The sequence below is a fragment of the Meles meles genome, chromosome 8 (assembly GCF_922984935.1).
Source record: "Meles meles chromosome 8, mMelMel3.1 paternal haplotype, whole genome shotgun sequence".
In the NCBI taxonomy this organism is placed as follows: domain Eukaryota; kingdom Metazoa; phylum Chordata; class Mammalia; order Carnivora; family Mustelidae; genus Meles; species Meles meles.
The window spans coordinates 45799245-45813398 of record NC_060073.1 but is presented as its reverse complement, the minus strand read 5'-3'; the positions used below and the strand labels follow the sequence as shown (position 1 = coordinate 45813398).

The 14154-nt window shown below is 35.4% G+C and overlaps 1 protein-coding gene across 9 annotated transcripts in view; it reads right to left on the bottom strand.

Annotated features, from left to right (window-relative positions):
- SOX6 (SRY-box transcription factor 6) overlaps positions 1 to 14154 on the bottom strand; it is a 645777-nt gene that overhangs the window by 347527 nt on the left and 284096 nt on the right. For all 9 annotated transcript variants that reach the window (XM_046016041.1, XM_046016039.1, XM_046016042.1 and 6 more), the window contains one exon: positions 8925 to 9132. In XM_046016041.1, the coding sequence (XP_045871997.1) occupies positions 8925 to 9132 (208 nt within the window). The remainder of the gene's footprint in view (positions 1 to 8924; positions 9133 to 14154) is intronic.

Here is a 14154-nt window from a genome sequence, read left to right as displayed (position 1 = left end):
CATTTTTACAAAGTTCTAAAAGCCAAACAACATAATTTAGCGACACATAAAACTGTTTTAAAACAAAAAGGGAAAATGATAAACACAAAGTTCTGGTAGCAGTTACATCTAGGTAGAACACAAACAGATTGCGCAGGTGAAGAAAACATAAGTAGATTCAATAGTAATAATTTATATTAAGTTGGATGATGAATTCCCAGGCATTTATTTAATTTTTATGCCTTATAACATTTATGTATCATATATGACATAATAAACACATATTTAGTTTTCCCACTTCCTTTTATATTCATTTTTCTTTGTAATTTACATATATACTATATAAGAAAAAGATATGAATCCAAAAACTACCCCTCCCATTACTTTTTAGAATCCCAGCATAAATCCTGAAGAAGTCGATCTAATAAATTTTGAATGGAAAAAATGTGAAATGCTAACAATACACTCAAATTCTACATGTTCAAAAATCACATAAGGATATGACTTATTTCATCAAACCATCAGAAATCTGTATCCTCTTTCTAAACCACAAAATGCCAGGAGAGCACCTTCTTGCTTCCCAGGTGAAGAAGAAAAAAATCAAAAGCAATTGCCTGCATCTATTCTTAACATTCTTAGAGCTTTAAGAAAAGAATGTTTAAATCTGAAGAAAGAGAAATGAGCCAAGAAATATGAAGTATCTTTTCAAGGCAGAGACACACAAAATGAAGTTAAGAAAAAGATTCCACCAACTAGTACATTGCCGATACTGTCAGGGGGAGTTACAAAACAAGAGCAAATTGAAATCGCCCAGATTTGCCCAGAGAGTCTGGGGCTCACAGGATGCAGGCTGATGATATTGTTAATACAGTTATATAAGAGGATGTCCAGCTTCCAAAGAATTAGAAAGCAAATATACTTCATACAAAAACATACCAAATATAATTCTTTTCATAATTCAAAAACCAGTAGGTCTAGCTCATTTTAATCCTTCATTGTACAATACTTTCAGAAAATACAGTTATTTAAACTATCTGGTACTAGAAAACTATTTACTATGAATATACAAATTCTTTAAAACGGGAGCAAGGATAAAAATATCATAGGGAGGAAAGATGGAGTATTTTAAAGAGAAGAAAAAAATGAACTGAAATCAAGTTGCATCAGCATTGCTCTGAATACCTGATTGCTTCTTCACTTGGAGTATGAGTGGTCTTGGGGAACTTCAGCATTTAAATGACTTGAAATTTCCAACTTATTTGAAATAATAATTCTGGGGCGTTTGTAATGAATACTTAATGTGTTTCTTATGCAAAAATCCAAAACCTTTCCGATTTTTCCCATGAATGAGAAATATAAAGAAGGGTTTGGATCTCAAATATTCTAAATGCTTCACCAATATAACCTTCAATCACAACGGTGGCAAACCTATACTCTGCCTTAAAAAATTCTTTTGATGCCCTAGCATGGTATGAATGTTAAACTTTTGTTTTGTTTTCTTTTTAGTATGGGCTTTTCATAGATTTTTTTTTTTTCCCTCTAACAGGAACACATTGCTCTTAACTGGGTGCTATCTGAAAACCTCATACAAGGCTTTACCAACCTCTCTCACCGACAACATCATATTCCACATACTTCTCAGCAGGGAAGATTGGCTTCCAGTGGGGAAACTTTAGTATCAGCTTTTCCAAAAAGCCTGAAAGGAGAGTTAAACTGAATTGCTCTTCCAGAAAACAGGAACGTCATTGCTGCCAAATGCTAAATCCCCTAACACCATGGGACATTTCCTATGATTCGGTCTGTGGCGAAAGATGAGATTCCTGTAATATTTCTCTTTAAAAATGTTGCTTCAAATAATAACAGTAATGGCAATTATAACAGCAACAGTAATAATAATTATAATTATAGAAGCTATGTGTTTTACATATTTAATATGTGAAATCCTCACACAACGCTGCAAAGTAGGTATCATTCATCCAGTTTTACAGGTGAGGGAACTGAAGCACAAAAGGACTAAGTAATTTGTTCAAGGTCATACAGCTAGAAAATAATGTTGGCTACCTCTATTGAGCACTTACTACATGCTGGTAATGCTCTAAGTGCTTTCGTTGCATTAACTAAATCTTGATCCTTATACCAGCACTATAATTATGTCCAATTTTTGATTGAGAAAACTGAGGCACAGAGAGGTGCCCTCTGCCACCCACATGGCAAATGGAGAACTGAGTTTCAAACACAGGCACTCGAGCTCCAGAGCACACATTCATAATCGGGAGGCTATACTGCCCCTCCACATGATAGAATTTATGGTCAAACACAAATCCAGCTCACTCAGAATCATGACTTTCAAAACTGAGTTTCCCCATCATTTAAAGTATGCCACATTCCTCCTTTATTTCAGCAAAAGCTACCAGATAAGCAATATATACCAACATGCATGCTAACATACAATTCAGTAAAAAAATATATGTAAAAATCCAAATTATTGTTTAGAGATGTGAATAATGATAATAATCTGTCAGATATACACATAAACACGTGTTCATTCTTGTGTGGGGTAACAGCTGCATAATCCATTGGAAAGCCTATCCCACCAGGAATCCAAAGCTCAAATGCTCCTGGCCCTTTCTCCACATACACAGTCAAATGAAACCACATACTTTCATTATCATGATAACTTGTGGCACACAATTCCACTGGACAAATATTCTAATTTCTGTCCAACGTATAGCCTATGCAACTGTACCTAAACCCTGCATACTTTCCATTAAGTTCATGGCCTCTATCAGAGTTAACGTATTCAAATGTTTCTATCCAACTACAAGCTTTATCACTCCTTCTTGATCACAATAATTATTACCTAAAGAATACATCTCTTAAAAGAGCCAAAAAGTGAGGAAAGAAGGTTTTAGTTCATCAGAGAGTTGAGGTTTATATCATTGTATCCCTTTCCCTGCAAGCACATGCCTCCAGAACCTGACCCAAAGCAGACCACTGGGCCTCAGATCATACACTTAGTAGCATGATACACAAGACATGATAGTGGCTGAAGCACTATTATTAAAGAGAGATTAAAACAGCTGTACATTATGCTGAAGCACTCACTCTTCCCTTTACAAACAGACGGTCCTGGATTACAAGCAGCACTTGACCATTTAAATCACGACAACAACCAGATTTAACCAGCTGGGCCATATTCTCCTAGGCAATGCCTGTTGACCTCCTCAGTCGCAGCTGCTCAAATGAAATTCTCATTAGACAACTTATTTTCAGAAGCCAAAGGACTCTCTGATTAAATATATGTATTTAGATATAGAAGTCCTTTTTAAAGTATTCATTTTCTGACAACTGTCGCTTATGTTAGAGCCCAGCTACATTGGCAACAAGATGGGTGATACAAGGATAACAAAAATTCATCATTTAATCACAGCAGAAGGATTTTTATCTTGGAAGCGTTTTAACCTGAACAGATAATCAGTCTTTCTGCATATTCTACCCACCAATATCAGCAGTGTTTTATTTTTTTGTTTTAAGATTTTATTTATTTGACAGGCAGAGATCACAAGTAGGCAGAGAGGCAGGCAGAGAGAGAGAGGAGGAAGCAGGCTCCCTGCTGAGCAGAGAGCCCCATGCGGGACTCGATCCCAGGACCCTAAGATCATGACCTGAGCCGAAGGCAGAGGCTTTAACCCACTGAGCCACCCAGGCGCCCCTCAGCAGTGTTTTAAAAGGTAGATTCTGATATTCATTCTATGCCTCCATCCATGCATCTGTCTCTCTCTCTCTCTCTCTCTCATCTATCATCTATCTTCCTACCTACCCGTGACCAAAAAAATGAAGGTTAAATTTGCAACAAAACAGAAACCTTGTCTATTTTCCCACAAGTCTCACTTTCAGAGGAGGCACTTCAGACAGAACACCTTTGTTCATCAGTGTCTCAGCAATCCAGTCAAATCACTGTTCTGAAGAAGACATTTCTTGAAGAATGGCAGATAAAACACTGGACAATTATTTGGCTGATGAAAGGATCTGCCTTTAAGAGAATAACATCCCTAATGTTCTGTCATGTAGATATTATTTTTAAAATAGACCATAATAAATAAACTTTTTATAGATCAGTTCCTGTATATGAGGGGAAGTGAGGGGGAAGGTATTTAGTCTGATAGAGTCAAAATATTCTCCAGGACAAGAATGACTCAGGAAAAGTCATTTATTATGTCAATCACACAGGCTTGACATTCGTGAGGTATGGCCTTCAAACCAGGAACAGAGGTGAGAGTGAGGCAAGTGATGCATTTGAAAGCTCTTATATGTCCCCTGGGATAAGAGCTGCCCCACCTGAGGAGAGAGACCAGGGGCTTTAAACAGTCAAAGCCAAGCAAATACTGGTGAAGCTATTATACCTCCATAGACCTGAAATATAGTTTTATGGAGTCAGAGATACCATTATCTTGTTCTGTAGTATTGCTCCAAGCAGATAATTAAAATTAGGAATCAAACTCAAAGTAGAAAATAGAAATATTCATGGCTCCCATCTCCAAAACATGTTCCTCTACTATTTTTTTTTATCATTTGTATTACAACCTTCCTACTCACCCAGAGTTTAAAAACTCTGAGCAAAATTTGAACCATTCCTCTCCCCTGGTCTCCTCACTTAAATGTCAACTCCTAACAATTCTATCTCCTAATTATCTTTTCCATATTCACCCATTCCTCCTTTCTCATTTCTGCTGCCTTAGTTTCAGGCCCTCGTTATCTCTAGCCTGAAACAATTTTCTCTGTGTCTCTCATGCTCCTACACATCCTACACGGTGCTGCCAGATGGACTTCCTGAAGGATAGCTCTAAATCTATCACCATGTTGCACTAAGAAATTGTCAATGGTTCTTCCGTGACCTTCATTTTAAAGTGCAAACTCCTAAGCCAAGAATTAAAGGGCCTCAGTGATCTGAACACAACCTACCTTTTCAGTCTTATATCCCATATGCATTTCACATACTTTAAACCAGAACCTGAACTGTTGGCTATTTTAAAGGTCTCTGCCTATTCCTTCTATCTGAAATGTCCCTCCCCTCCATTCTGCCTATCTAAATCCTTCATTCTCCAAGACCAGCTAAGACCCATTTCTCTTTAGAAACTTCCCATGGCTTCCTAGACCAGTGCAATGTGTCCTGTAAAACTTCTGTATTAGACACTGAATTAGAGTTCATTTTGTATATATCCTATACCTCTTACAAGAATATGAACTCTTTCAAGTTAGAGACTGTTGTTTTACTCATTATGGGTGCCCCATATTATGTAGCATAGGGACTCTAAACCAGGGTCCATAGACCCCAAGAGTCCATCTACAGGATTCATGGGGCCTTGGATGGTGAACCTGGATGGAAAAATTCTTTTTGCAAACCTCTAACTGAAAATTTGCACTTCCTTAAGTTGCGTATGCAGGCAAAAACCATAAAATATTCATAATATTTGTGATACTATAACCAATAGAATTACAGTATATTTTTCTGGCACATTGTACTGGTTAGTGATAACTTAAAATATCTTTTATGTTTATCACTACATTAAAATTTTGATATTTTGAGTCCCTTCATTAGATCTTGTTGCTTAATGCATTAGTTAAGAAGCATTTTCTACCATATCATAAAATTTTAGAATTACTTGATATTTTAATATAATTCATTGTCTCTGTAATTCCATGGATTTTTACCTTGTGCATTTAAACTAAGAAATAACATGTAGGCTTCACTGACTAACAAGAAAATCCATGGTCAAAAAAAAAAAAAAAAAGTTAAGAATCCCTGGATTCTACTGTCACCTTGCAAAATAAAAAGAAAACTTGTAGAAAAATAATCATGATACTATGTAGTTCTTGGTTATGGCTATAAAAAATACATATGATGAACTATGAAATATTGTATAAGCACATTATTCATAAATATTCATAGAGCTTTGGCATTAGAAAAAAGACCCTCTTGTCCCCTAGCCCTATTAAAATGGCAATTAAGATTGCCACATACCTCCAAGGACAATTTATTATCTTCCAAAGAAGATTAGTCCATAAATGGACAGGTACAACTGTCAGACAGTTAATATTGTTTTAAATGATAATCTGGTTCCTTGTAACTTCTTGTCACTGGTCTTCATTCAATCCCTATGCAACTACATAGAATAAACCCAATCTCTCCTCCACAGGACAACTATCATGTCATCCTTCATCTATTTTCTCCAGGATTAATATTACTAGTTCCTTCAACCATTCCTCTTATGATGTAATTATATGTCTGTTATCATGTCAACTGTTCTCCTCTGAGAATATCCCAATGTTTTTTAGTCCCTCTTAAAGTGTGGTGATTCTCAACTCAACACCATAATTCAGATGCATTCTCTTGAGCAGGGAGTTCAATGGGACTACCACCTTTTGAATGCTACATACTGTAATTCTAGTAAGGCTGACTGAGACAGCACTATCAAATTTTTGGCATTATTCATCATGCTGAGCCCAGTGTACTTTCTTAAAACTCATAAGCTTATTTTTTTTTTAAAAATTCATGTGTCTGCTATTTGAATTTCCTTCAGTAATTATTTGTGCAGCTAGGAGTTTTGGTCACGATCTCTGGACTTAACAACAAGATCTATTAAATTTTATTTGATGGGCTAGTTTTAAGTTCATATTTTTGGTTTGTCAAAACCTTTTGAGTTTTGTTTCTTTCATGCACTTTATTCAATGTTCCTCCCAGATTTGTAGAATCTGCAAGTTTGATGAGCATACTTTTATCATTTCGTATTTATACTTAATGCATTATATACATTAATGCACACTTAATAAAAAATGCCTGAAATTCTGATGCCTAAAATATATATACTATAGAAAACAAAGTTCAGTAAAATACATAAAAACATTCTTTGATAGTAGGAATGTACTGATAAAGTGCTCTTAAATGAGAGCTCTCATCTTGTAAGTGTCTCTCTTGTACCAAATCTTTAACACACAGTAATAAAGAGGAAGAACAAAAAAACTATGGGTACAAGAGAAAAAATATTTTAAATTTCCTAGGAGTTCACACTGGGGAAAAAAAAACATCTCATATCAGTTTCTTTATTTTTACATTAAAGAGCTCGCTACAGAATTTTAAAAACCACTTTCTTATAGGACTAAATCATCTTTTTGGTAAATCATAATTAAAATAATCTAGCAATCTCACTTCTTTAGAGATTATTGATCTGACAGTTTCATTTATGCTAGAACATAGCCAAGTAGGGGAAAATAAAGTGCCTGTGCAGCCAGAAGTCCAGAACTAAAGATCATATGTATTATCGCGAAATCTCAGCAACTCGCCCAGACATATATGTTTACATTTTACTTATGGTCCAGAGGCTGTGATTATCTATTTTCGTAATTTATAAATTAAAAGAGAAACAAATTAGAAATTATTCAAAATGCAAAAAGTAACAGCCTGCGATCTGATATTGAAAGAAGAGACCCCAACATACACACATACACACAGACACACATGCACACAGATGGTGCATGCACCAAAAGATACCTGTTATCAAGCAGATTCAAGAACTCAAAAGTCTCATAATTACAGAGAAATAACCATAAAGCCAAATAGTCCTAATCATCTCAATGATCTCTGGGGGCATCATCACATTATAGCCTAATAAAACAATTGACATTTATAATATGATAATTATCACAATACCCCAAATTTATGTACTTGATTGCTCATCAGAGACTTCTATGTTCATTATTATAGTTAATTCCCAAAATGTTTGAGTTACCAAGTCAAATACCAGTACCACACCAAATTTTAAATTTTGTGGCTCAGGTAAACTGAAGAATTTACCCAGGGTCACATAATTATTAGATAGGTATTGGAGTTTATAGTCTATTGCACCATGACCCTGAATCATCCAAAAAAAATTTACATTTTTGTGTCATATCATCTGGTTGGTAAGTCAGGGAGGTGTGTGATGCATTTTAGAAACTTCCTTTTGTGCTGATGTGAATGACACATCCACAAAAATTAATTTGAAACTTCTAAACTGTTAAGCCCTCATAGGAAATAAAATTAAGTTACATGAAAAATTCTCTTATATCCCCATTTCTCTACAGTGCCACAGAACTCTAAATTTAATTTACAGTGTTCTCAATAAATCCAGAACCATTAACTACCCTACATTTCAAAGTCTAAAATCTGCACATAAAGAACAAAAGAACATACATAGTACAGCAACCACTTAGACTTGATTTATTTGATTTAAAAATATTATTAGAGTCTTCTTTCATGTTTTTTAGGACCTAGGTGAACCTAGTAACACTAAGTATATCTCTTGAGAGAGTAGAGAAGGTAGCTGTGGGATGATCTAATAGATGTCATATGTCACAGCACTTTTCTCTTGAGCATTTAGCTTTGACAAATTAGAAACCTCAACTCTCAATTCTACAACAATTTGGAGGTGAAAGGATAATATTTATAAATTTGTAATATTTATAAAAATGAGGAATAAATTAGTTTTGTTTTTATTTTCTGTTTGCTTTTCTTTTCTTTTTAAACAGTTAATCTTTTCATAATAAAACACTGCCCATCAAAAGGAAATAAGGGAGAAAAAGAATGAAAAATAAAGTTGCAGCTGCAAAAGTTCCCATACTATACCTTTTTACACGGTAAAGCTTGCAGTCCCTTTAAAACCTTGATTTATTATCATAAGAACAAAATAAAATGCACAAAGTTTTAGAAAAATGGAACTATCTGCTTAATACTGTCAACGGATCAAATCTGCCATCACCATGGTAACCTGTGAATAACTTTTTCCTAGCTAGTGCCAATTATGCACTGCTTTGGCCCTTGAAATCCCACTCAGTTGTTTTTTGTTGGTTTTTTTTTAAGGCCTGGAATCTTTGAAAGAATAAAGCCCAACAGTTAAGTCCACACATACCCTCTTGTTCAGTCCGAGTCATTTCCTCAAGCTTCTTCTGTTTCAGTGTGTCCACCACATCGGCAAGGCTCCCTTTGCGGCGTTCTGGGGTTCCAAAAGTAACACTGGTCATTATCTCGCGGTCCCGACTCCCTTCGTCAGGCTTATGTGGTGAGGTAGAGGTATTTCGGAAGGAATACAGGGAACATAACTTATTATTCTCTGACTCCTAGAAAAACAAAATAAAATAAAACTGTTAGAACATTTGTTTCTTTGCATACCGTTGGAGAAAAATCCTAAACTCAGAATAACATTATGAGGACAATTCAATTAAAAACCAACCTAAGAGTTTCAAACCCTTAATTTTAAAATGGACACTTTGACTTCTTATTCATTCACACCCTTCATTTAAAGTAGTTCAACTTCAATTATTAATTATTAAGATTGGTGAAGTTTTTCTTTTAATTGGCACTTTTGTTAAATGCTCTTCCCACAACCTAAAAAATATATACATTATAATAACATTATCCTTGAATTTAGAAACAATAGGGAAATTAGCTTCAATATCCAATGTTAATTATTCAACAGCAAATATATAAAATATCTAAATCAGTGCCAGAAAGTTAGCCAACCTGAACATTTTTGTGTGCTGGGGCTTGAGGGGAATCATTTTTTTCCTAGCCATACATCTTTCAAAGTTCCAAAAATTCTTTCTGTTCCTTAACTTTATCACTTACACTTTAGTACATAGTAACATATATTTGAAAGTGGCTTATTTTCATGTTTTTATGCTTATTTGATTATTTTTAAAAAGACAAATCTGCTACGAAACATTTGCACAAGAATTCACAATACAGAGAAGGTACGCTAACTGGTTAGAAGGTTAGATCCATCTGTGAGGAATAATGCAAAGCTGATATTGAAAATAACAAATACCTAAAAGTTTATAGAAAGAAAATGTTTTTACATCTCTCTAAATCAGAACTGAGGGTTGGAAGCAACTGTTATTTAGCTCCAGCCCATCAGTAATCTTACATTCACCTCATGTGTCTAGGCATGGGTATTCTCTTGCCCAATTAAAAAAAAAAAAAAGGTATGAAATAAAGCATTTGGCCTTTGTGATTCTCATCAGAAGTATGAACATCTTTAACTGCTCCTATATCTCTCTCCCCCTTCACAAAGACATCCAGCGAACTTCAAGAACTAGAGGAAGAAATAGGAGGCAAAAGTTATAGTAATACCTGGTGGGAAAGAGGGAGAAAAGAAAAATGGAACCTAGACAAGTACTGGTTTCAAGATAACTATAAATGACAAATGCTAGGCAATTAGTATTTTTGTCATTGTAGAAGGTTAAATAAAACTTGTTTTCAAGGCTGTTGGGAACATATTATGAGATAACATTTGTAAAGCAACTAGGCACAAGACTGAGCTCTAAAAAGTGGTATTTAATAAGTGGTAGGTACCATTATTCTGATGGAAGGAGCAGATCTAAGGATGGAACCAACGCGGTTCTCTTCTCCTCTGGACCTAAGCAATTGTTTAGTAAAACAACCTGAGGGTTTTGAAGGGTCAGGGGTGGGAGGTTGGGGGAACAGGTGGTGGGTAATGGGGAGGGCACGTTTTGCATGGAGCACTGGGTGTTGTGCAAAAAGAATGAATACTGTTACGCTGAAAAAATAAATAAAATGGAAAACAAAACAAAACAAAAAAAAAAAAACAAAAAAAAAAAAACATGTTAGGACTCTTAAAGTAAACTGAATACTGTGAAGCCTGAGCATATACTAAAAACCATTGAATTGTATACATTAAATGGGTAAATCATGTGTGTGTGTAGTGTATCTTAATAAAGCTGTTAAGAATATGGTAAGCCAAATCAGTCTTTTTTTTTTATTCCCAATACTAACACAATTCCTAGCACAGAACAGACGTTCATTACATTTGTACTGAAATAAATTGAAAAGGATAAAATAAATGGAGTAGGGCAGGGGCAGGAAAGAGAGCTCTTCTTTACCTTGCTCCCAGATCTAGGAGAGACGTTTTATTTCATTTAATATTTACAATAACTCTATAGCATAATGCAGAGGAACCCCTTCTTTTAGATGCCAGTCATGGTTAGTGACTTCTTGGGATGTCACGTCATTCTCTGCTTTGTGCAAATGAAAACTCAGAAATGGGGGTGCCTGGGTGGCTCAGTCAGCTAAGTGTCTGCCTCTGGCTCAGGTCAAGATCTCAGGGTCCCGGGAGCGAGTCCCTCATTGGGCTCCCTGCTCAGCAGGGTAGTCTGCTTCTCCCTCTCCCCCTGTCCCTACCCTCTGCTCATGCTCTCTCTCTTCTTTCACTCTCTTTCAAATGAATAAATACCCTTAAAAAAAAAAAAAAGAAAGAAAACTCAGAAATGTGTTTTCCAAAGCCATTTTGATCCCTTAGTAATGTTCTGATCAGAAATTTGACCTAGGCTTTTTTGAACCAGTATCACCATTGGATAAATCATGCTTCCGTCACTTTCATTTCAAGGGCAAACTAGTCTTGTATCGTAGCCTATAAATCAAAAACAAAAACAACAACAACAACAACAACAAAAACTTTGACTAACTGAAGAGATTAAAAACCAAGTCAAAACAACTCATGTGGAAGTGGATTACCTACAAATAAGCCAACATTGACCATAATAATTCAAAGGGCTTTCCCATCACTCCTAAACTGAAATTAAAAGATGTTAGGAGTGGCTCTCCTGCCTGAGGAACAACTTAAAGTTTTATTTACTCATGTCCTTTGTGAGATAGACTGCTTTCTTTGTTTTGTTTTGTTTTGTTTTTTAACCTATGGGAATGTAGCCACCACCACCCTACACCACAGACAATCACCATAGGTTCCCACACCAATGACCCACACTGTCCTCAGCCCCATAATCTGTGCAAAGTGGCTAAACACTCCCAAGAAGCAGAGAATAAGAAGCTGAAAAGTCATGATTTTTCCAAAAAAGTGATAAGAACTACTTGCAATATGTCACCAGGCACCAACATAGGCAATGGATAAAATCATCAATGGCGTAAGTCATCTAAGTCCCCTTATACCATTCTTAGGAACAAAGGAAATGTGCAAATTTTACCATTTCTGGCCTCACTTTTTAACTTTCTAAAACGTAAAAAATAATGGTCTCTCATGAATGGAAGCCTACAGGCAATTGATCTGTGTAAAGGGGTACTTAAGCCCAAACACTTAACGAAGAGGGTACTGTTGGGTAAAAGGCAATAATGCCAAATTAGAAAAAGAAACTTGACAAAGGATCTCTAGGGTTCTTTTTAAGAGGCTAGGCAATATTTAAGTAAGTTTTCTTAATGGAAAAAAAAGCTCAACTTATGTAATTTCCTAAAAACGAAACAGGTCCTATGAAATAGCAGTTTGAGGAAAGATGCCCAACAATGGTATCTGTTGTGTCTTGATGCATGTCACAGCAGCATAGCCATGGAGAGATGCAAGATAGCTTTCCCTAAAGCAATGGTTCTCAAACTTCAATATTTAGAATTCCCTAGCAAATATGTTAAAATGCAGATTCCCTCACCTCCCTCAATACCCCCAATGGAGGGGCCCAGGAATATGGTGTTTGATAAATACCCAAGTGATTCCAATCTATAGTCCTTTCATTCTGATGCATCCCACTTCAAGAAACACTGATCCCTATGAAAGCAATGAAATAAAAGTTTTTCCTGAATGCCACAATATGGATAGAATTATGAAAATTTTTAAGAAGGCTGGTTAGTTTTAATTTTTAAAAAAATAACATAAAAGATATTACTTCTTTTGTTCTTTCTTATGAAAACAACCACTGTATAATGTAACTGAGCAAATGACCATCACAGCAAGCAGAACATATGGGAACAGAGTTAGCGTTAGTTCATTCAAAGGCAAGTTACTGTAAGTTTGTTTTCTCTCAACCCTAACCTCAGTGGTACACCAAACCTAACAGTGAAGATAATTCTTGAAATATTATTTAAAAGGATCCCAGTCACAACAGAAGAACTAAAGCAACATTGATTCAGATTATCTAAAGAGCTTTTTGCTGGAAGTCAATTAAATACAATGCAAAATGATAGGCAGGTGCCTGAAAAAGCACACAGTAATACAAAAATATAGTCATTAGGCAAAGTTTCTAGAAAACACAAGCAATTTTCACAAATCAAAAATATTTAATTAAGATGTTTCCATGTCTTGGGGTGCCTGGGTGGCTCAGTGGGTTAAAGCCTCTGCTTTCGGCTCAGGTCATGATCCCAGGGTCCTGGGATGGAGCTCCACATCGGGCTCTCTGCTCAGCTGGGAGCCTGCTTCCCCCTCTCTCTCCTCTGCCTGCCTCTCTGCCTACTTGTGATCTCTGCCTGTCAAATAAATAAATAAAATATTTTTAAAAATTTTGAAAAAAGGTGTTTCCATGTCTGAAGGGGTAGAAAAGTAAATATTAAAGACAAAACATATATAAGGGGATGGATGTCAACTAAGCTTATTCTGGTAATCATTTCACAATACATACATGTGCCAAATAATTATTTTCTACACTTTCATATGTTATTTGTCAATTATATCTCAATGAAACTGGAAAAATGTTTTAAAATAAATATTGCCCAGATTTTTCAGAGGTTGTTAGTCAAAACAGATTTTTCAGCAGTGGCAATAGAAAGACATTAGACTTAAATAGCCTTCTCATGGTAATGTGAATATATCAAACACACATAAATTTTTGAGCTTTTGTGCTTCATGTTCTTTTCCTCTAGAATGTCCCATGTTCTCTTTGACTATTCACTCAACCCACTCCTCAAAGCTCAGATCAAACTGTATTTCATTCTTGAAGTCCTGCCTGACTATAGTGGGCCTCACTATCCTCCTACCCCCTGAACTACACATTGAAGCACATCAGAACCACACAACTTAGCATTTAATAATATACGGAAATAAATTATCCATTACTATTTTGCATGTATTAGTCATATCTGCAACTAAATTTTAACACTTAAAGTATTGGGGCCATGTCTCATGTTTCTTCAATATACCCCCCTCCAAGAGCACCCAACAAAAAAGTTAAGTACATCATCAACTGCTTAACTTGAAACAACTACTAACCAAATATGTCAAAAATAGTTTAAAATATAAGGCTAAGAGTAAAAATTTGTTCTAACAGTGATGGGATTGCTTATTTAAGCAAAATATTGAGAACTGAAATATTTTTTTAAAAAGGGATTCATTTAATAGAAGATGATAT